This window comes from Triticum aestivum, chromosome 4D (assembly GCF_018294505.1).
Source record: "Triticum aestivum cultivar Chinese Spring chromosome 4D, IWGSC CS RefSeq v2.1, whole genome shotgun sequence".
Lineage (NCBI taxonomy): Eukaryota > Viridiplantae > Streptophyta > Magnoliopsida > Poales > Poaceae > Triticum > Triticum aestivum.
The window spans coordinates 29,514,696-29,539,621 of NC_057805.1; the positions used below are offsets into that span (position 1 = coordinate 29,514,696).

The 24,926-nt window shown below is 47.3% G+C and overlaps 1 protein-coding gene across 1 annotated transcript; it reads left to right on the forward strand.

Annotated features, from left to right (window-relative positions):
* The first annotated feature begins 12,884 nt into the window (after positions 1–12,884).
* On the forward strand, positions 12,885–14,760 carry LOC123099498 (transcription factor MYB54). The gene is made up of 4 exons (XM_044521647.1): positions 12,885–13,334; positions 13,733–14,173; positions 14,281–14,429; positions 14,512–14,760. The coding sequence occupies exons 1-4, from the start codon at positions 13,220–13,222 to the stop codon at positions 14,557–14,559; spliced, it is 753 nt and encodes a 250-aa protein (XP_044377582.1). The 5' UTR covers positions 12,885–13,219; the 3' UTR covers positions 14,560–14,760.
* The last annotated feature ends 10,166 nt before the right edge of the window (positions 14,761–24,926 follow it).

Sequence of the window (24,926 nt, forward strand, 5' to 3'; positions counted from 1 at the left end):
TGTCTTAATGTGTTCCGAAGCTTATATAAGCAAGATGCTATCCTACAGAGTGATCTTTGGAGGAACACACCTATATGAGTCCGACTGCTGGTCACAGTCTATGAGATTGGGGTGATCTCTAGTAAGCTCATGAATAGGCCAGGAGTGTGACTTATATGCTCCACCCGAGGGGTCAGCCTTCGGCAGCCCGGTACTAGTGAGACATGTGGTGAAACTTCTTTACGCCAAACTGACAATTCAAGGCATAGTCCATTGTTCAGTTGTGAAGGAGTGTAGCTACTTGCTCTAGGTGAAGCTCAACCTTAACAGGTCTTCACTGAAACACTGGTATATCAAAACAGTAATTGGAACAGAGGACACAATGGGCCCTCGAGATCTGGTGGGGGATTGCTGAAATTTGAGATGGGCTCTAGGCCCATGTAGCAATTTCTGAAAAATCTCTAAGGGCCCATGTGGGTTATATGGCACTAGGTGTAGTGGGAAGTTTAGTCCCACCCCGGAAGTGGAAGAGGAGTTGGACCTCCTTATAAGGGTTTCTCTTCTACATGCTATTGGAGCTTGAGAAGAGAAGAGGCCCTCGCGCACTCCTCCTCCGCCGCCCGCCACGCCTCCTCACGACGCGCCGCGCCGCGGGTTGCGGGATTGAGCCGAGCCGAGCTTACACCTACGCGCTTATTTTTGCCAGTCACTAACGGAGAGTTTTCTGAAGGCTGGGCCACGATCTGAGACATCGGATCGTGGGCTGTCACGGACTCGGGCGTGGGTCGAGCCCACGTCTCTCCACGCGGCTGCGCCTATATAAGTGTGCGGTGTCTCCTAACCCTAGCCGCCACGAACAGATCACATCTGCTCCACGCGCACGCCCACCGTCGTTCCCTTGCTGCTGCTGCCGCCGGTGACTCCATCCCGTCCACCGCGTACACGGTCGACGGGAGAGCAGGTCTCCGAAACCACGCCCTTCTGGTTCCTGTACGGGGTGAGGGGCGAATAGGTTTTTGGGCAGCGATTACGCGACTGCTCACTTCCGATCGTCTACTTCCTCTACGTCCGCGTCGCCTTCATCATCACCATGTCCACCGACGCCGAACGTGCCGCCGCCGAGAAAGCTGAAGCTGACAAGAAGGCCGCCGAGGACGCCGCTGCTGCCACCAAAGCCGCGGCCTCTGCATGGCCTACTGGAGGGTATAACTCGTTTATCCCGCTCCTACTGTTTTCTATTTTAGCCATGCTAGTGTTATACGTAGATCTTTCTGCAATTAGCGTAGTATGTGCTACTTTGACTGAATATCAGTATGCGATCATATGTGTCAATGCCATGCTAGTGATTTACTCGTGGATTAATTTAATCGAGAAATTGCCTATTTACTCAACACCCAGCTGGTTTGATCTTTTTAAAATTAAGAAATTCTATACAAAAGGCAGGAGTATGATTGTTAGGGCATGGCCAACGCTCTACTGTGGACGGGTGCCCCAACCCTATACGTCACTTTCAATTGTCCAGCTCAGTTCAACCTGTAGCCTGCAGACTAAGACGGGATCGTGCAGAGGAAGTAGGCTCTTGGCTGACAAAAGTAAAAGAGAGTGGGCAAAAGCAAGAGAGATGAGGGGAGCCAGCCATCCACGTTCACGTGAAGTACAGGGAAAAGAGGATGTATATGTCATACATTGGCCTGATGGGGCAGCTCCATGCGTTGGGTGTTTGACAGATTAAATAGTGCTCCATCCATCTTTACTTATGTGGAAGAGATGAAGCACTAGGAAGGTGATGCTTCCATTGTACATGCCCTTAGAAATGGTAAACACACTGACGACTTCTGGAGTGACGCATGGTGTGAAAATGGTCCTTTAAAAGACTAGTTTTGTGAGCTATTTCTGAAGAGGAGTACCACAACGACGTCTTAAGAAAAAGCGGCACTCGCGAGCTTCATCGGCGGTGGTGACAAAGCGCGGAGCTTTCGCTCGGTCAATCCTCGGTGCCACTAGGACACCATGATGAGCGCGACAAGCACCGATCCCCGGATCCGGATCGGGGTGCCTCCACATCTAGAAGGTGCCCGAGCCACCCATCGCTATACCTCTTGCCGCCAACATGATCAAGAGATGCAGCCACCACCACTGCCATGGAGCCCACCGGAGAACCCAACATGCGGACCACCTTCCAGGGCCACCGCCCGGCCTCCATACCCCATGACAACGCCAACCGCCTGCTGCACAATGCACAAACCGCAACAAGTAAAACCCCGCATCAGTCACCGAGCCAGGGTCATTAGCGCCACCACCATAGGGGCGCCCACGCCTATAGCCCCCTCCAGCCCCGGTGGACCAGGAGGGGCATAACTTAGTGACTGCCGACGGCCATCATCGAGAACAACTCAGAGGACGCCAAGTCCACGTCCTGTGGCAACTGTCCGACAACCGGCACAACATTATCGTGACGACCACATCCATAGACCATCACCGACGCTACAACATGAAGATGACTCCCCAACCGAGCCGCAAGCACCCACCTTGGCTAGACTGGTGGCAACGACCCGGTGCCGAGACTCCCGACTCCAGAGCACCAAGTGTCAGACCTCGGGTGAGGGGCAACCAACCCCGGGCAGGAGGACCATGTCAAACTCCATGCCCAGCGGCCAATCCGCGATGCCGACCTACTGCCGACAGGCGCACCCAGACGAGTTGGGCACCGCCCCATCATGAAGAGGGCTACTCAAGGTAGACGGCAACTCCGACAACAGAGCAAGTGTGCCAACGCTAGCCCCGCCTCCCCCTTGACTCCTCACAACCAAATCCGCCTCGGCCAGCCCCAATCATGACCACCACCCACCTCCACGCTGGTGAGAGAGACTGTTGAAACCCACTACCGGCAGCAGCCAACGTCCTCGGGACGCCAGGCCACAACGCCTCCAAGCCCTAGCCACGGGAGCCTGCAGGGCACCAGTTCTCCCGCCGCCACCGCGCTCCCATGCGCCTGCTGTTGCCATCCAAGCCGCCCGAGGACGCCTGCAACCCCCGAGCCCTCCACGCAACCTCCAGCGGCCAGGGGAAGCAACCGTCAGCCACCAGCGCCGCGCCGCCGTGCCCTCCGCTAGCACCGCGCCGCCGCTCGGGGAAGCTGCCCCGCGCCAGCTCCCTACAAACGCAGATGAGACACCGCCCCACCGCCATCAACGCCAGCAGGGCTTCGCCCACCAGCGCACTTCGATGGCGGTGAGGGGAAGGGAGGGAGGAGAGGGGGGTCGAGGCCTCCAACGGCTAGGGTTAGCCCCCGGTTGCTCATGCGAGCGATGCGAGGGTGGGGGATTGTTCTATGGAGGTCGGTGACAATAGGACCTAGATGTGTTCATTGTAACACTCAAATGCTACCTGCAAATTTTTAGGTGGAAAGTTTAAGAATTTTAACCCGTCCATAAAAAAACAAGTCGAACACCAAATGTTACCTTCAAATGTTACACTTAATTTAGTCTTTTTCACCGACGAAGTTTTACCATTTATTTTGAATTTACTATTCATCCAAGAGCATATGCTCCCCATAGCCAAAACGACCATCCCATCTTTCATCCGACACTGAGCAAGTCCGCAACAGCAACAGGGAAAGTAGCTCTGAAACAAGGGGCTAGAATCCTTCAAGCAGTGGCTCTAGAATTGCGTAATAATGGTGCAGAGGGAGACCATGACATGAGGATTTTGGGGGTTGGAGGCAAAGACGAATCTGAAGATGGTGAAGCCAATAATGATGCGATCATGGAAGAAGATGACAAAACTGTTGGGGAACGTAGCATGCAATTTCAAAAAAAAAATCTACGCTGACGCAAGACCTATCTAGGAGATGCATAGCAGCGAAAGGGGGAGAGTGTGTCCACGTACCCTCATAGACCGAAAGCGGAAGCGTTTGACAACGCGGTTGATGTAGTCAAACTTCTTCTCGTTCCGACCGATCAAGCACCGAACGTACGGCACCTCCGAGTTCTGCACACGTTCAGCTCGATGACGTCCCTCGAACTCTTGATCCAAAAAAGGTGTCGAGGAAGATGAGTTCCGTCAGCACGACGGCGTGGTGACGGTGATGGTGAAGTAATCCGCGCAGGGCTTCGCCTAAGCACTACGAGAATATGACCGGAGGCATAAACTGTAGAGGGGGCGCCGCACACGGCTAACAATTGTTGGTGTGTGTTCTAGGCACCCCCTCCCCACACACACACACACACACACACACACACACACACACACATATATATATATATGGGAGGGGGAGGGGAGCAGCAAGGGGGTGCCCCAAGTAGGAGGAATCCTACTTGGGGGCCTCCTCCAATTCGGCCTCCCCCCTTCCTTGTATACGGAAGGGGGAAGGAAAGAGGGGAGAGAGGGGGAAGGAAGGGGGATCCTATTCCCTCTCTTTCCTTTCCTCCTCCCCTTTTCCTTCTCCACTTAGGCCAGCCCATATGGGGGGGGCGCACCAGCCCCTTGTGGCTGGTGTGTTTCCCCTCTTGGCCCATAAGGCCCATATCTTTTGCCGGGGGTGCCCGGAACCCCTTTCGATGACCCGATATGTACCCGGTACCCTCCGTAACACTTCCGGTATCCGAATACCATCGTCCTATATGTCAATCTTTACCTCTAGACCATTTTGAAACTCATCGTCATGTGCGTGATCTCATCCGGGACTCCGAACAACTTTCAGTCACCAAATCACATAACTCATATAATACAAAATCGTCATCTAACGTTAAGCGTGCGGACCCTACGGGTTCGAGAACTATGTAGACATGACCAAGACACTTCTCCGGTCAATAACCAATAGCGGAACCTGGATGTCATATTGGCTCCCACATATTCTACGAAAATCTTTATCAGTCGAACCGTTATGACAACATATGTTATTCCCTTTATCCATCGGTATGTTACTTGCCCGAGATTCGATCGTCGGTATCTTCATACCTAGTTCAATCTCGTTACCGGCAAGTCTATTTACTCGTTCCGTAATACATCATCCTGCAACTAACTCATTAGTCACTTTGCTTGCAAGGCTTCTTATGATGTGTATTATCGAGAGGGCCCAGAGATACCTCTCCGATACTCGGAGTGACAAATCCTAATCTCGATCTATGCGAACCCAACAAACACCTTCGGAGATACCTGTAGAGCATCTTTATAATCACCCAGTTACGTTGTGACGTTTGATAGCACACAAGGTATTCCTGTTGGGAAATGTAGTAATTCAAAAAAATTCCTATGATCACGCAAGATCTATCTAGGAGATGCCTAGCAACAAGATGGGAGAGTGTGTCCACGTACCCTCGTAGACCGAAAGCGGAAGCGTTTAGTAATGCGGTTGATGTAGTCGAACGTCTTCACGATCCAACCGATCCAAGTACCGAACGTACGACACCTCCGTGTTCAGCACACGTTCAGCACGATGACGTCCCTCGAGTTCTTGATCCAGTAGAGGGTCGAGGGAGAGTTTCGTCAGCACGACGGCGTGGCGGCGGTTTTGGTGATGTGATCCGTGCAGGGCTTCGCCTAAGCACTACGACAATATAACCGAGGTGGTAAACTGTGGAGGGGGGGACCGCACATGGCTAAGAAACAATTGTTGTGCCTCTGGGGTGCCCCCTGGCCATGTATATAAAGGAGGGGGAGGAGGAGGCCGGCGGCCGAGGAGGGCGCGCCAGTGGGGGGAGTCCTACTTGGACTCCTAGTCCAAGTAGGATTCGCCCCCCTCCTTCCTTCCAACGGAGAGGGAAAGGGGAAGGGAGAGAGAGGGAGAAGGAGAGAGGAGGGCCGCGCCCCCTCCCCTTGTCCAATTCGGATTGGGGCAAGGGGGGCGCGCGCCACCTCCCATGGCCTGCCTCCTCGACCATTTCGAGACTCCTCGTCATGTCCGTGACCTCATCCGGACTCCGAACAAATTTCGGTCACCAAAACACATAACTCATAATACAAATCGTCATCGAACGTTAAACGTGCGGACCCTACGGGTTCGAGAACTATGTAGACATGACCGAGACACATCTCCGGTCAATAACCAATAGCGGAACCTGGATGCTCGTATTGGCTCCTACATATTCTACGAAGATCTTTATCGGTCAAACCGCATAACAACATACGTCATTCCCTTTGTCATCAGTATGTTACTTGCCCGAGGTTCGATCGTCGGTATCATCATACCTAGTTCAATCTCGTTACCGGCAAGTATCTTTACTCGTTTTGTAATGCATCATCCCGCAACTAACTCATTAGTCACATAGCTTGCAAGGCTTATAGTGATGTGCATTACCGAGAGGGCCCAGAGATACCTCCCGATACACGGAGTAACAAATCCTAATCTTGATCTATGCCAACTCAACAAACACCTTCGGAGACACCTGAGAGCATCTTTATAATCACCCAGTTACGTTGTGACATTTGATAGCACACAAAGTGTTCATCCGGTATTCGGGAGTTGCATAATGTCATAGTGAGAGGAATATGTATAAGTCATGAACAAAGCAATAGCAATAAAACTAAACGATCATTATGCTAAGCTAACGGATGGGTCTTGTCCATCACATCATTCTCTGATGATGTGACCCCGTTCATCAAATGACAACACATGTCTATGGTTAGGAAACTTAACCATCTTTGATTAACGAGCTAGTCAAATAGAGGCATACTAGGGACACTCTGTTTGTCTATGTATTCACACATGTACTAAGTTTCCGGTTAATAAAATTCTAGCATGAATAATAAACATTTATCATGATATAAGGAAATATAAATAACAACTTTATTATTGCCTCTAGGGCATATTTCCTTCAATTCCTCCGGTATCCGGGAGTTGTATAATCTCATAGTCAAAGAAATATGTATATGACATGTAGAAAGCAATAGCAATAAAACTGAACGATCAATATGCTATGCTAACGGATGGGTCTTGTCCATCACATCATTCTCCTAATGATGTGATCCCGTTCATCAAATGACAATAAATGTCTATGGTTAGGAAACTTAACCATCTTTGATTAACGAGCTAGTCTAGTAGAGGCTTACTAGGGACACGGTGTTTTGTCTATGTATCCACATGTATCAAGTTTTCGGTTAATACAATTCTAGCATGAATAATAAACATTTATCATGATATAAGGAAATATAAAATAATAACTTTATTATTGCCTCTAGGGCATATTTCCGGTTAATACAATTCTATCGAAGTTTCACCTCGATGGTTCGCTATCGTTTTGGTGTAGTAGGATTTGAGTACTATATTTAGGGTTCAAATTTGAGCTTTTGTCTGATGTAATAAGCTACGTTATTGTCGGTTCGTGACCAATGGGTTCAATAATCCAACTGTACACGGGCCACGGTAGCCTCCTTTCTGGGAGGGATGCCAAGTGAACGCTTCCGCAAGACTGTCACCTTGAGATCCGTGGTGGTATGCAGATATTTGTTAAGACCATCACCCTGGAGTCCGTGGTGGTATGCTGCAGATCTTCATCAAGACTATGTATATCTTTGCTGAAATTCCACATTAGCGACAAGGTGTATATCAAGAAGAATTGTTCAAGCACCTCGGCAACAACTCGAGGCAAGGGGCGCCCAGGAATGACCGTGGCGTCCGGCAACAACTCGAGGCAAGGGATGATTCACCCACATTTACGGTGCGGTTGACACCTATATTGGTGGATGTAGCACTAGTATCAGGTAGTGGCTCTAAGCGGCGTAGATGTGACGAATGATCATTCTCGGAGGCCAGAGGACAACGGCTCCTTGCAAGTCGACCAGTCCTACAACCTCTGCCTCCTCGACGAGCACGAGCACGCGGAGGAGATGTCACCACCGGATACTGGAGTAAAAAAATACCTGACCGCCGCAAATCTCCCTATATTTACTCCACCGTTCGCAACCGACTAAATAATCTCTCCTCCTCTTCCCCTCCTCTGCCTCCTCTTCCCCCCTCGCCCTGGCGTCGGCGCGTCCCCTGCCGTTCCCCGCCGCCCCTCTCCTCCCAATGGCTAGACACAGTGGCCGGAGGTCCCTGCCGCCGATCCGCAGCATGGATCCACGGCAGCACGCCCGCGGGTCGTCGTCCGTTGGCGCATCCTCGAGCCGCCTCCGCTCGCCTGATCCGCCCGCCCCCACCCGATTCACCGACTTCCCGGAGCTCCCTCCGCCGCAGAGGACCTACCTCGGCGTTTGACAGCGCTCGTGGGGGTTATGGGTGGCGGAGATCACCGACTGGGAGACCCACAAGAGGAAGTGGGTAGGGTCATTCCACACGGCGCAGCTCGCCGCGATGGAGTATGACCGGTGGCAAGTCCGGTACCATGGCCGTGATGCGAGGCTGAACTTCCCGTTCGGGACGACACCAGTCTACCTCGTCCCGCCGGAGCCGCGTGTGGTGAGCACAGCGATGGCTCCGGAGGACCGAGAGGCGAGGGAGCACATCGAGGCGGAGGTCGCCGCTGCCGAGGCGTACATGGAGGACCTCCGCCACCAGCACGCACCCGGAGCTCGTGGAGGCGCACCGGGCGATATTTGTCAACAATGGCGGGGAGGTCATCGTCATCTCCGACGACAAGGTGCAAGGCTGCGAGGAGGGCGGCGAGGAGGAGGGAGTTCAACATCGGTGAGTGGCGGAGCATCTTCCCCGACTGCGACGAGGACGACACCGACCCGGACCCATGTCTCATCGAGTGTGGCCTGTCGAGAAAGGATTGGCTCAACCTCCACTACGGCCGATGAAGATGTCTATTTTAGTGTGGTTTAAGTTTGAATATATGTTTAATGTTCGGTTGTCAAGCCTATCTATGTTGAACTTATATTTAAATGCATGCAAATTTTGGTTGAAATTAGGTTGAATTTATGCAAATTATGTTTTACTCCGCTAAGTTTAGAGGATGGCTTAGAACTGACTAAAACTTAGTGGAGTATAAATACTCCGCTAAGATTTACTCGGTCGGATACTCCGCTATCTTTTGGGGGATCGGATAGAAATGCCCTAACGTATACCGAAAAAGGCTTTCGCCCCGCTTTACATATAAAGCAACGATCAACAATAACCCGGTACAAACACACGCACACACCCAAGGTAGGATACATAGACGCTGAGCGCAGCAACACAATCCCGAACACTACAAGAGCAGCCGGAGTCCTCGACCGTGAACACGCCACTGCGAAGAGATGGAGCCGCATACCATAAACCGTGGGCTCCAAGCCACGGGCTCTGCCCCTGACTACCATCCCCAGGGCCGCCGCCCCGGCATCCAAAACCTTGACACCACCTCACCCAAGACCCACCGCTACCCCAATCAACTACCTCAATGCCCTAAGAGAGAGAGAGAGAGAGAGAGAGAGAGAGAGAAGATATTTGTCTTGCACACGCACGCATAGATCATATCAAAACACGAACCACATCTCTCCATCTTCCGTGGTTTACATGCATGTCAGTTCTCACTTTAGGTTAGCTTAACTAAGTCCTACTCCGTGCATGCGTGCTGAGATCACGGCGTTCAAAGATGGTACGTAGTAGGCAGGAAAACCCCGGCGGGCCGTACGTGAAACTAACACCGGTTCAGCTAAGCTGCTCAGCAAGCCCGGGGTGGGTGATTACTAGGTCGCCTCACCCCTGATACCTTATCGAACAAGATTCCTTGGTTATAAAAATGGCCAAGTCGTCTACGGCACTCACGTCACTTCTGCACCGTTAGTTCCTCCTTTTTCTCCACCGAAACGCCGTTAAGTGCGTACTCCTCTTCTCGATCGTTTGCATGTGTGTTCAAACGAATTTATACTCTCTCAAATGCTTGGGAACAAAAATCTTTCACCGTGTGCGAGGAAGAAAATTAAGGAGCGTTTATGTTCTCCGTGATGTCTCCATCAGTCAAGGCATGCACACGTTAGGATGTGCTTAATCGTCCAATTAAAGTCCAAAAGTGCCATCTCGTTCGACATCGGGTACGGTACGAAATCGCTGCGGTTGGATCGAAATGTTCAAACGAGAAAGACTTGGCACAGTAAAGTGTCAGACTGAAAGCTAGTTAACGACACAACGCCCAACATACTCTTTATAAAAGGAACGTGTACAACATGCCACCTTCGAAAAGTAGTTAGTTCAGTGTACGTGTATATACGTCAATTCCAGCTGCCACTAGTCCGAAGACAAAGATGCATACCAGCAGCAAGTTGAGGTTTTTTCTAACGTTTCTTAAGCTGATCGGTGTTTGTTGCTTAAAATCTAAGGAGTTTTACCTGCGCCATGCATACGGAACAGAGTTAGGCCAACGGTTGAAGCTGACATCTAGCTAGCTAGAACTCTTGTGATGCATCTTACCTGCAATAGAAGCACAAGCTCCTCTATTGTTGACCATCAAAGAAATCTAGCGCAAGAAGGAACTAATTTATGTGAACTTCTGGCAGGTAGTTGCTGTTACCGTGATATAAACTCGTTATCGTAAGAATGTTTCATATAGTTGTCAAGGCTCCATCATCCAAGGTTTAAAAGTCCATCATAAAAAAGATGGCTACGTTCTATATAGGTAAAGCTAAAAAGAAAAAGCAATAAAGATAGAGACATAGCAATAACCTCTTTTATGTTCCAAATTACTAATACACTCTTACTAAAATGTTTGTATCTTTTGGGAGCTCGTGCATGTGTGTTCTTCAATCTATACCATTACGGAAAAATGCTTTCGCCCTGCTTTATAAGTAAAGCAAACCACCACAATCACAACCATGGTCCAACGGGATACAAATGCAACACACGACGCTAATACCATTGAAAAATATAGCACGCTATAGTGTGTCGAGGAATGACTCGCTAAATATATCAATGTATAGTGTCTCGCTAAAATCACGCTATAGCGTGATATAGGATGCTAATAACATATTTTAAAGTTGGCGCTATTTGGCTATAGCACGCTATTTTTTCACTGATTGATACACACAATTTGCATGATCGTATGCATTTTGTATCGAATGCTTTTAGAAATATACATTCCAACAATTTTTTCTTCAACTTGTGTATGGCTAGCTAGTACATGTATCTTGTGTATGTATGCCAAACTATAACTATAGAAATCACAGTGCTGAAACATACCACTTTAGGAAAATCTGTATTTGCATAGTGTTCGGCTATTTGCCGAGTATTTTTTTTCATGGGCACTCGGCAAGAGCCCGCTTTGTACCAACTATATAAAAACACTCGGCTTACAGGTAACACACGGCACAGAACATATTTTTGCCGAAATCACGCCAAAATACACATAGTACACATTAACTAGTATTAATATGATATATAAAGAAATATTGTTTCATTCAATAGCCAAATTTTGATTATCTTGAAACATAACATAAAGTTATACCACCAAAAGAGCTGTTCCAAATTAAGTCAAACGGAATCACAAACATTTCGCTAAGCAGCAACTGAAGTACGTAGCATGCATATAGAGTAGTCAGTTGACATAATTATGCATGCTTAGCAGTGCAACCGAATAGAGAATTGCATTGATTGGCCAGGTAGGTCTGAGGCGCCCAACGGCACAGGAAAACCCGTAACAACTAACTTGCTGGCTCTTTGTTCCCAATTAACAAGCAGAAACAAAGTCTTCCCCATAAATAATTCTTAGTAGTAGTAGTACTGTTGATTTGTTTATACTTAACTAGTGTTCTTGTTCATTAACTATTTTTCCCGCAAAAAAAACTATACAGCCTATTTTAGGCAAGCAGAAGATCAAACAAGTCGTACTGTAATGGAGTATACGTACAGATCAACTAGCCAGCATGTTAATCTGTTTATACTTAATTAGTGTTCTTGCTCATTAATGCCCATGCATGCAATATTGCACTAGCCCTGAGAATGAAAGCATTGTATGGTAGAGCAATGTAAAGACAAGAAGTAGTGATCAGGACGATTAATTAGTCGGCTTGGAGCTAATTGCTATCAAAAGGGAAAAGAAAAGGAGGTTATTCAGCTGACCGGCGAACGCAGCAGAACCTATTTTAAGGTATGTTACTGTTGTAGTTAGGTGCGGCGTACATTTGGGGAAGGAGAGTGACGGGTTGGTTCTAAGTAGACGTTGTAGGTTTGAAACATCAGAGGGATGTTGAGACCTGAACAACAGAATCCCCCCCCCCCACCAAGCAACCCTGCAGCTAGCGGCATCTTTCTGCCCCCAAAATCCCCAAAAAACATTAGGTGCACCAAGTGCAGAATTTTTCCTTGCGCACGAAGACCGGCTCACCGGTCTGTGAAAGACAGTAACAAATGATCTCTCTGAAAGGCACATATGTGTATAACAGTGATCCAACCTGCAGGCTTAATTAATTATTGCACCAGCTTAATTAATTACAAGATAAGCACAAGCTAGCTAGCACAGAATAACATTGGTTTGGCCAAGTTGATTTGTTAAGTAATAAAAAGTCACGACAGAATTTGTTGTAATTATTAGTTGTAACTCTCAAATCAACTGTTGCTATAATTAATACAAGCCACCGGTTGCCGCAAAGGTCATAGTATAGTAAGTTGTTGGCATTTCTCCATGACACGTCACACATGCTTGGAGACACAAACACACACAAGAAAACACAAACAGTGTGCTTAATTTGGTTTCTTTTCCGTATGTTGTTTGTTGAGCAATTGTAACTGGCGAGACACTGCTGCACATATAGTTCGTTGATCTTGTGGACCTAGCTAGCTCTAGCTATAGATAGCATGTAACTAACATTTTCTATTCCGCTCTCGCGAAGCTTAACGTACAAAACCACCCGTTAGCGCACACGTAGCATCAAACTAACTCCGGTGTAACCATCTCCCAACTCGCTATCTTCTCCCTCACTAACCGATCAACAATAACGAGAGCTAGCACGCTGGGGTTGGCCAGTTAGAGAGAGAGAGAGAGAGAAACTGCCTGCTCATCACTTTCCCTTGGCCCCTCTCCCCACCTTTCTATCTATCTATATATCCGCCACCCCTTATCTTTCTCTTGCCTCTTCTCATCCTGCCGATCTTTGTCTCTTCTCTTCCCTTCTCTCTCTCTTTGTTCATCTCTCTCCAGTGGCCTCGAATCGATCGATCTGCGTCTGAAATTAGTTTAGTTAGTTTATTATTCTTTTGCTGCTGTTTATGTGCAGCTAGCCTCACAAATCTAATTATATATTTAAGAGATAGCTAGCTAAAGGGATCGACAGAGGTTAGAGCGATTTGCTGCTATTCTTTGCTGCTTGGTTGATCGATCGATCGAGGATGTGCACCAGAGGCCACTGGAGGCCGTCGGAGGACGAGAGGCTCAAGGAGCTCGTCGCGCGGTACGGGCCGCACAACTGGAACGCCATCGCCGAGAAGCTCCAGGGCCGATCAGGTACGGGACATGCATGTATGCATGCATGAGCATCAACCGATCATGTGTGGAATTAATGAATCTCTCTTATTGGCTAATTAGGTGTACTTTGTGTTCCGTTAAGGCGCAATCCGGTTCCGTTAAGCTTATCTGACTTTTGGGGGATTTCTTGTTAGTCCACGAGAGAATTTCGATTTGTTAGGGTGTCATGCTCACCTTGATGTGCATATGGCATCTCTTTCACTTGTGGAGCAATTTTATCTCGCTAGCTAGCCACTGAGAGAGTTAATTTTACCTTTCTTGCTTCCTAATTCATCTTTCGCGCACAAGCTAGCTATCCATGGTGTCGTTGAAGCACATCGCCTAAGCTTAATTAATCAACCCATGGAAAATGACCTGTTCTCTGTCTGTGATTTCAGGGAAGAGCTGCAGGCTGAGGTGGTTCAACCAGCTGGACCCGAGGATCAACCGGAGCCCCTTCTCGGAGGAGGAGGAGGAGCTGCTCCTGGCCTCGCACCGCGTCCACGGCAACCGGTGGGCCGTCATCGCCAGGCTCTTCCCGGGCCGCACCGACAACGCCGTCAAGAACCACTGGCATGTGATCATGGCCCGCCGGTGCAGGGAGCGGATGAGGCTGTCGTCCAACAGACGTGCCACGCCCGCCGCCGCCGCCTCCACCACCACGGCCGGTGCCGAGAAAGACGATAGCCCTAGGAACACCGCCGCCGGCGAGAAGCCGAGACTTCCGCAGGCGAATACCATGGCCGCCTTGCTCCACAAGTACCGCAGAGAATTTGCTGCCCCCTTCGCGATCAGCCATCACAGTAGCAAGGAGGGTTACTGCTCATACACGAATGAAGGTGAAATGAATGATCCATTGCATGCATGCAGGGTTCTAGTATACAGACGTTTTCTCATTAGTTTAGCTTGTATGTCTGGAATGAATCAATTAGGGTTTGTTTTGCAGATACGAATAGATCGGTGGAGTTCTACGATTTCCTCCAGGTGAACGTGAGCTCGAGCGACACCAAGTGCGGCTCGAGCATCGAGGAGAACCGGGACGACGACGACGATCAGCAAGCCGAAGGGCAGGTGTCGCTCATAGATTTCATGGAGGTTGGGACTTCCCGTCAGTGATTTATCTTATCTATATATGTTATGGGTCAGTATTTAACTAGGGGTGGTGCATCCAAAGCAGCTTGTAATGCTTTGTGAGGAGGCCGGCCGGGGCATGCTACATCTGTAGCAATCTAACACCAAATATACTTATAGAGGAAGCTAAGCAAAATGCAAACGTATATATATGACATGCACATGTAATTTATTGATGTACGCACACATGCATGTATATGCCCGTCCATGCAGAGTTCTTCTTGAGATATGGAGAACGAGGCTTTTCTCTCATCATTTGTAAATTTAATTAATAATAAACATTTTTTTGTTCTCATTTAATATGTTTAATTATTGGTTATTCTGGGTTTTTTTAGGGTTTTAATCAGTCTCATGGGATTTTTTTTGATGTTTTAATCAGTCATTTAATCTGTTTGATTATTGGTTATTATGGGTTTTTAATCAGTTATGAGATATTTTTTTCCCTCGGACCTTCCACTATCAAAGATAACAGAATAGTCCCATGGTGTATTGTACCTGCCAGTCCATCAGAGATTATTATTTTTTGATAAAGAGAGCACCCTCTCTGCTTTTCATATATCAGAAACAACTTGTCTTTTGTTACAACTACCAGGGACTAGAAGCAGTAAAAGGAAATAAAATGATGCACAATCATGGCAGAACAAGAGCTAGACTCGTCTATCTGCCAAGATCACAAAACAGCTAAGGCTATATCAGCATAACCGTCGATAACCTACAGACAGTTAAAACGACTCCAACAACATAAACCCCCCGGGAGCACCACAAGCTAGGCTCTTCAGGGAATGGCAGTCCATCAGAGATTGAACCTCATTTTTGTTGCTCTCTATGTCTCATTAAGATGGAGGTGACTTTCGCTAAACTTGACACTCATGGAGCCTTTAGTACGCGCCACTAGAAGGATGTGTGTGCTTATGTATGCTAGGGTCGTATCTATGATTATGATTTTATCAGATATGTCTTGTTGATTACGATATTACGGTATAGGCGTTTATGACCTTCCCTTCTATGCCATGTGGTAATGATTTTTTGAAAATAATAACATATACCACAACGGTGCCGTCCGTAGATTGGTTTCACTTGCATGTATGCAGAGTTTCATTGCGTGTGCTCGCGATAGGTGTTTTGCATAAATGTTTCATCATATTATTAAATATTGTGCTAGGTGTCTATAGCATCTACTTTATGGCGTTATATATATATATTTAGATAAAAGGGAGGAGCATTATATATTATTAACTCAGTTTATCGCGTTATATATACACGTAGGTGCAACAAAAAGTTAAGTTTGCATTGAGCGGTACGCCTTCCCTCATGAGCAGCTGATGTGTACATGTGCTGTAAGTGGACACGTTGGCGATCGTGTTGAATCAGTCATGCAGGAGCTAGCTAGCTGATGGCATCCGTGTACCATATTTATCGTCTACCGGTTTGTCCGCGAACATCTCCATGATCGATGCAACAGTCGTTTCACGTCAGTTAATTAACCCCCACGCAATTTTCCCTGATTTGGACCTGCACTCTAGCTCGCTCGCTCGCACGGATGAAATGCACGTTCCATCTCAGTGAAAGTGAAAATGGACGAAAGCTGATGCGCGCGCGGTGTGTAATTGATCCTTGTCGCCTTTCGGCGCACAAGCCTGATCCATTCACGCTTCCTTTGTCGTCGAATCGCTTTTGGAAACCTGTTGCCCTAGACGGTGTAACGGTGAAGCCTCCTGTACTATATTGACCTGATCGACATGACATTTAACAAACCTGGATCAACGACTTTTACAATTGACGTTTTGCCAAGGAAATGGTATACAGGGGCATTGGGGCTTCACGTGCTATGTAAAAAAGACTACAAGTGAGCCACGAATTCACACTTAAAAGTTAAAACCAAGTACTCGTCGGAGCTTGTACAGCCAAGCATCCCAAACCTGCCTCAAACACTCGGGCGGACGGTCCAGTCAATAACCGGTTACTAAAAATGTCTGGGTTTCTCAAACGGGTCTCAAATGCCCGGGCTGACAGAAACCTCTCATATCCAGCACAAATCTGGGGCGGATATGAGGCGCATGGGCGCGCCCGGGCGTGTTCGCCATGTCGGACTGACGATGGGCCCCACAACAAAACACTCTGAAATCTGGCGGTCCGAAGCTGGTCTTCTCCGTCGGACTGATGGCGCCGTGTGGCGCCGCTCCGGTGGGCCGCGTAGTGCCTAGCCCGTCTATTTAAGCCGACCACAGACACCAAAACCCTACGCGTTCACATTTCCCCCTCCCTTCCACCGCCGCCGCACTTTCCAATGGCCGCTCGCCACCATTAGTAGTCATGCCCCCATGCCGCCAGCTAAGAAGCTACCCATATATAACGCCGGAGAGCCAGCTGCGGCTCCTTGAGCAGATCTGGACAAGGTGCAAAGCCCGGACCGCCGCGGTGCTACCTCCGGACGCGGTGGATCCGGAGGAGGATGAGGTTGCGGGGAGGACGAGCCGAAGGAGGATGTGGGGGACGCTGGGGACTCCGGTCGGAGTCGGAGGCGGAGGCCAGACGCCGTCGTCCGTAGGAGGTGCAGGCGGAGCATGCCACGGAAGTCGACGAGATGCTCGCGTATATGGATGAGGAGGAGGAGGAGCCCGAACCCTCCTACGCGGCCATCCACCTGGCGCCCGGCACGGACGTCGTGGACATCTCCGACGACGAAGCATAGTTAGTGTGTGGTAGTACGTAGATTTATTTTGTATGGATTTAGGGGATGAAATATGAGAGACTCGGATGCATGGCACCAAATTTGAGACGTGACCAGTCACTGTCCGCAAAGGCACCCGATCGCGTCTGCGGGCGTTTGAGGGGTCGAATTGTCAAGTCCGGATGTAGATGCTCACAATTTGTTCAAAGGAGGATGTATAACACGGCCTCTATAGCTATTTGATGCACACATATATGCTAATTATCCAATGATGACGGGAGGCGATTTGTACCACTCAGTTAGATTTGTGTCCATCCGATTGCATCGTGATTGCCTTCTGTATGTGTTTAGGATTTAATTGTTGTAAAATGGTCCACGCATGCAGCTTTCAGCAGAGAGTGCATGCCCACTCACTTCACCTCCTATGCTTCTCTTATTTCTAAATTTGAATTTATTTTATGTTTGAACCGAAACTCAAAATTATATTTCATTTGCATATTCGTGTCTCTTGTAATGAGTGCTTTGAAACAAGACCATTTTATTACATTTTGACAAGCTTTAAAAACTTCACCAAGTTTCAACTACTAAAACTTGTTAGGAATGAATGATAAATTTATGAAGTTTAAAAAACTATTCTGTCCGTCCTGAATTATTTTTCTTAGATTTGTCTAGATACAGATGTATTTGTAGGGTTAGATACATCCGTATTTAGAAAAATCTAAGACAAGTATTTTGAGACGGAGGTACTTGAACTTAACCCCTTAAGCAAATGAAACTTGGTAAGAACTAAAATTATGACTAGCAAGTTTTAATATTCGAAACTTGGTAAAAGAAAATAGGTTGTCAAAATGTATTCAAACTGGTCTTGTTCGAAAGTATTCGTTGCAACGAACATAAATATGCAAATGTAAGTGTAGCAAAGCTCCTCTCATAGTAGGGAAATTCTCCTTAGAAAGGCCCATAGACAAAAAAGTGATATAATTTTTTGCGAAAAAAATTCAGATCTATTATAAAAGTTCATCAAGAGTATAAATCATGTCAAATATAATACAAATTACACTGAAATCTCTAGACCACCGAGCGGTCACTACCGCCTCTAGAACAAGCCGCTAACGCGCCGATGTCGCCTCTCCCCTACGGGAGCCGACTTGACTTTGTCTATGACAACCAGAAAGTCTTCGTGCACATGCATCTAAGGACCAGTGCCCTGAAGCCGCACTCATCGCCGTTGAACCCTTGATAGATCTAAAACAACTGACACCAAATCTTGCCGTCCCCTGATCTCGTCACCCCAAGGAGATGACAGAAAACTGACCCACTTAGATTGCCCCCGTTTCACACATTACACCACGCTTAGCAACGAGAATTAACACAGACCGACATACGTACTCAAGAGATGGATCTCATGATTTCGGTACAGTAGTGCAACGTCGTGATGTTCTTGAATCTGGCTAATCTGTTACGCGCAACAAAAATATACGCCTGCGTGTCCGTGGAAGTACCGAACCACTAAAAAAAGAAGTACCGAACCACCTAACTTATGACAGTATGGCCTAATTTGAACACGTGTTGCACCCTGGAAAGAGAATTATTTATCAGTTATGCACCAGATCGGCTCCCATCATTTCATATATAAAGCCACATAGCCATCTCCAAGTCTCCAACACAGTTAGTTACGCTGTACTTGCCAGAGACATCACCATCAGCAGGCCAAGCTCTACCTAGCTCACCAGGCTACTTCCAAGTACGTACGTAGTCGTAGACGCAGAGCAGGCCACCGCGCAAGAGGGGGGCTTAATTTGACCTCAAGTAACATACGCGCACAAGGCAGCCCAAAATAAGCCAGCCAATCAATCGAGCTGTATGCCCGCTCGCCCACCCCCACCAACGAGCTAGCTAGCGCGCGCGTCGCCGCCGCACGCGTGCGCCGGTCGCTTTCCGGCCGGGGAACTGTACGCTGCACGGATCAGTGATCGCCCGGCGCGCGCTGGGCCGGGGGTAGCTAGCTAGGGGCTGTGCGTGTTGCAGCGGGGGACGTACGCGCGCGCGCCAAGATTCCGGCCGCGACCGGTCCTCCTCAACCGCCGCTCCCACTCCCGTCGGCGTTGCCGTTGTTGGTGGCCGATGTGACGCCGCCGCGCGCGCTGTGCCTGGCGAGCGGGCGGTTTAGTAACGAACAAGTCGGCCGGTCCCCCTCCATCCGTCCCCGTTTCGTTATTTCATGCATTTCTAGTGCGCGCTTTCGGGCTGCAATGGGGATGGGTGGTCGGGGTCGCCGACGGCGACCGTCGATGCGGATGCAGCGTACGCGTCCTGGGTTGGTGTGGGGCCGATCGATGACGCACGGGTTTGATCATCATCTATACCATCGACAGCAACGTCTCTTAATTATTATTCCGTTAGTGTTCTTATAGTGTTTAAGGAAGATGCGTGCCTAAAGTTACAGATAATATAATCATCATCTAGTATATTAGCATGTCTGTACTCTGTAGAGAAAACAGTACTGTACTGGTGTACTATGAGGGGATAAGGGCATCTCCAACGGCAACCCGTAAATTTTCTCCCGCATCCATCTGTGGATAGGGGGCCAGTTTACTAACATGGATGTGAGAGGACGCCATCCAACTCTAGCCGCATACATTTCAACCCACATTTTAACAAACCGGACAAACTTCATGCAAACCGGCCGCTATACATCAAAGTTCGGATAGAAAATAATACAAATCATCCATACATACTAAGCAAATTAAGTCTAGTACAACAAGGTCTCAAATTCGACCATATCCCGGATGTCCAACAAGTTTTTCTTGAACGTATCATGTCGTCCCACACATACTTGCCCTTCAGCTTCATCCAGCGGTGTATGCACGTAAATGGCCATCCCTCTATCCCGTGGGACCACGGCAGCGCGTGCGAGCTACATTTAACATCTAGACCAACATTGAATGAATCAATCAATCAACAAGTTGAGCAAGAGAAAGAAAAACTTACCATCTCATCCTCTGCCACATGCAATGGCCACCTTGCCTCGAGCTGATGAACCATGTCGTAAAACTTGGTGACGCTGATCTCGATAAGCTCAATGGTATTTGACCGAACATCTGTTGGGTGTGGTGTCCACCATGGAGGTCATCGACAGGGGACAGAGTGTATCTGGGTACAAACGGCTCCAGGGTGGAAAGCTCTGTCATAACGGCGAGCGGGCGAGTCCGTGCTGGTTGCGGATGTCCGGCAATGCCTTGGCTCGTTGCTCGTCTGCTTCTTCACGTACTTGTTCCATCTCATACTCCTGAGTCTAGAACTTGTACTCCACGTCGTCGTGCGTGTCAATTTCCGCACGTTGACGCTTGACCTTTTGGAGAGAATCCGTCAAGTTTTGGGTTAAGAAACCAACAACATATCTCTCCCAGTGTCCTACTTTAATACCAAACTAATGTAGCGAAATTTTCATACTTTTATTTTATGCAAGTGTGTGTAACTTATCATCTCCAAGTTCATTTGGTGCCTCTAGCAAAATGAACATTGAACTGATAGAGACCAAGATCATACATGGAGAATAAGGGGTGTTTAATAGTTCTCTGTATATAGATATTCAGTGGGAGGATTGCGTAATTTTAGATGTTGAAGGGGAGCAATAAGAACAAAATCCACAATGTTCATACAAAGATTAGGTGAAATCAATGGTATTATGGGAGGGGGCAAGGGCCCCCTTAGACTAGCCACAATGGGTAGTAACATAGACTAGTAACATGCCTAGGCATGTTACTAGTCTATGTTACTACCTCTATAGTGGGGAGTAACATAATGTGTGGTAACATGCAACACTTCATTTATTAGGCTATAGACTCATCTTGCATTGATATGTGTGATGTTACTCATCTTAGTAGTAACTAGCTATGTTACCAATTTTCTCTCTTTCTTCATTTATTGCTTGCCACATCATCTATTTTATCTAGATATGTGTGATGTTACTATCACTGTGGGTAGCCTTATCTTTGCCCCTGGTGACGAGGACTTGAACTGGGTGCTTGCTAGCATTGCCGAAAACAATATTCGGATATGGCATATCGCGAAGAACATCATTGAATGTTGTCTTTGACGATACTTTATCCGAATGTTGTCTTCTTTTTTTAGAGAAAAGGCGACGGCCGAGCCCGAGAAAAGGCTCGAACCTAGCTGGGCTTTGAATTAACAAAGCCATCAACCGGTCAGGATTACAAACAGACAACTTACAAGAAAAACGGCAAAGATACAAGGTGCTAGAATAACTCACAGCCTAACGGCAATACAGACAAACGAAAAAATAGAAGAGGGATCCCAGCCTGAATTGCAAAGGCCAAACGTCTAGAATAGCAGCTACACCGGCAACAGAGTGAGAAGACAAGCAGCACCGACGTCGGAGGCCAACGCCATCGCCTACTCCTGCAGAGCCTGCCGGCACACCATCCTAATCAACCTCCGAAGAAGACCACAATCCTCTCGCCCTGGCTCGAAGGGCGCCGAACCGTCGGAAGGTAGAAAGCTCACCGAGAGCGGCATGAACAGAACCAACAGAGCATCCCAGACGTGAGGAACCAGAGCTTGAACCACACTGTGATGCTATATCCTTGACGAAGACAACATTCACATTTGGCAGATGGCTCCCCTTACGACGAAGATGGCTTCTGCCGGCAAAGGCTTCTTGAACATCATCAAAGACATTATGCTGCTCGCAAAGGATGGTTCTTTGCTTTGTTTAGTCTCCCTTTTTTCATCATGACCAAGGATTGTTTACATGTATCTTGTGTGATGGGTTTATGATACATCCATTTTGCATCATGTTTTTATGTTGATATTTATTGCATTATGGATTGTTATTTCGCACTATGATACAATTCTTATGTCTTTTCTCTCTTATTTTGTAAGTTTCACATGAGAGAGATTGCCTTATTTTGTAAGTTTCACATAAAGGGGGAGATTGCCGGCAGCTGGAATTCTGGACTGGAAAGGGCTAATACCGGAGACATTTTCTGAACATCTTCATGTGTGGGGCAGATATGGGTACTTTCGAAGGAGTCATCCGCACGCGTCAGATCCAACTGTTCCAAACCCATAAGTTTTGGCTTTCCAAAAAACAAGGCTAAAATGTTTGCAGTCAAGACCCAAAAGTTTCGGTTTTGTTACAAAGAAGGTCAAAATTTGGACAAGTCGTGGCTAGAAATTTTGGCAGCATAACGCGTTGGACAGAATCCAAATCAACAAAAATGGTGCAGTGTTGTTGTTCATTCCAAAATTCATTCATCGCCCGGGGCTCCAGGGTGGAAAGCTCTGTCATAACGGAGAGCGGGCGCGCCCATGCTAGTTGCGGATGTCCGGCAATGCCTCTGTAGCGGCTGGAGACGTACAACATCGACGGCGAAGGTGAAGGGTGCGGATGCAAAGCAAGGGGGAGAGGGCGGAGTGGAAGAAAGTGGGACCGGGAGGAGGGATTGGGTGGGTCGGGGTGGCGGAGTCATACATTTTGGGTGTCCGAAATCCCGCACACCTCCCCAACCTTGCCTTCAATTTGGACAGAAATCGCGTCCGAATTACCCCGCAGACCGATACAGGACCACGTTGGATGACTTTCACGGTCCGGACAACACAGTCCAGACGGATGCGGGCGGTTTATGGATCCGCCTTGGAGATGCCTTAAGATACGATGTTGCTTTTAAAATTACCAGCCACTAGCAAGTGAGATCGATGTTTTCTCTATATAAAATGCATCACACCTAGCTTTGAATTAATAAATCCATGACCCAAGAATGTTTAGAAAACAGCTTTACAATGGGAACAAACAAGATAAAGAGAAAGAGAACATACGCGCGGCTTGAACTCGAACAAGTCCTCGTAGGCCAAAACGATCGGCGAGTAGAGGTGTAGAGACCTTCTATTTGACGATTTTTAGCGTCAAATAGTTGAGGCTTCACACAAGTCCAAGCTAATGAGCCGAGTCACTCTGGCGACGCGTGCTGCACTCTGTTGTGCAGTTTTCTTTTATTTATTTTTTGGGTTTTGGGTTTTTCAGTCGGTTTTCCTCAAAGAAGACAGTTGTTTGATATTTTTAGGATTTAATATATATACCTATTAAAAATAAAAATACACATTTAAATAGTCCATCTTGGTATAAAAATGTACTTAAGTAAGCTCAGTGTAATTAAAAAATGTTCACAATATATTCACCATGAATTAGTAAAATGTTCTCTGCATTTTACAAAACAGCTTACATGCGGACGAAACAAGAAAAAGAAAAAGAAAACACACGCGTGGCCTGAACTCGAAGAAGTCCTCAAAGGCCAAAACGATCGGCGAGCAGAGGTGTAGAGACCTCCTATTTGACGATTTTAGCGTCAAATAGTTGAGGCTTCGCACAAGTTCAAGCTAATAGGCTGACCCACTCTGACTACGCATGGTGCACTCTGTTGAGCAGTTTTATTTTATTTGTTTTTTTTATTTTTCAGCCGCTTTCCACAAAAAAGCCACTTGTTTGATATTTTTAGGATTTAATATATATACCTATTAAAAGTACACATTTAAATAGTCAATCATGGTACAAAAATGTGTTCAAATAAGTTCAGTGTAATTAAAAAATGTTCAGCATATATTACAAAAAAAAGTTCACCACGTATTAGAAAATGTTCGTCGTATGCGAAAAATTGCTCAACATATATTACAAAAGTGCTCACCATATATTCATCACGAATTAGTAAAATGTTCTCTGCATATTAAAAATATTCAATGTATATTACCAAACCGGTTATTACGTATTTTAAAAATATTCATTGTATATTAGAAGAAAAAATGTGTAGAAAATCCTATAAAAAAGAAATAACAAATGCAAAATGAAAAACTTGAAAAAAAAGAGGAACCGGAAGATATTGAGAAAAAACTAAAAGAAAAACTACCTAATCCAGAATAAAAATTTAAAAATTAAAAATAAAGCAGCTGAAAACCCGAACAAACAAATAAAAATAAAAATAAAAAAAAATAAGCGAAAGCGCTGGTTGGAGTTAGCGAACGCTGACTTGGGCTAGCCCCATGAAACAAGTGCCCACACGCGTTGATTGTTGGGAAACATAGCATGCAATTTCAAAAATTTCCTACACTCACGCAAGATCTATCTAGGAGATGCATAGCAACGAAAGGGGGAGAGCATCTTCATACCCTTGAAGATCGCAAAGCGGAAGCGTTTATCAACACGGTTGATGTAGTCGTACACCTTCACGATCCGTCCCGATCAAGTACCGAATGTACGACACCTCCGCGTTCAGCACACGTTCAGCTCGATGACGTCCTCGCCTTCTTGATCCAGCAAGACGGGCGAAGTAGTAGATGAGTTCCGGCAGCACGACGGCGTGGTGACGGTGTTGGTGAAGAACAATCTCCGCAGGGCTTCGCCAAGCACAACGAAAACTATGACGGAGGATAGACGAGAGGGGACGGGGTTGCCGGCACACGGCTTTGTGATTCTTGATATGTCTTTGGTGCTAGCCCTGCCCCTCTATTTATATGTTGAGCCGTGAGGTCGAAACTTGGAGTAAAAGCCTCAACAAAGTCGGTTTCACCCGAAAGGCAAGAGTCCTTCTCGGACTCCAGGGCCAGACGCCAGGGTTCCTGGCGTCTGGACCCAGAGGCCAAGGACCTTGGCATCTGGCCCTGGACTCCGCAAAACTTCCTTTTACGCTTTCCAAAAACCTTGTGGGATTTCCCCTTTGGCCCAAATAAAGTGTTCTCGTACCCAAACATTTCGGGAAACATCTCGAACCCCTTCC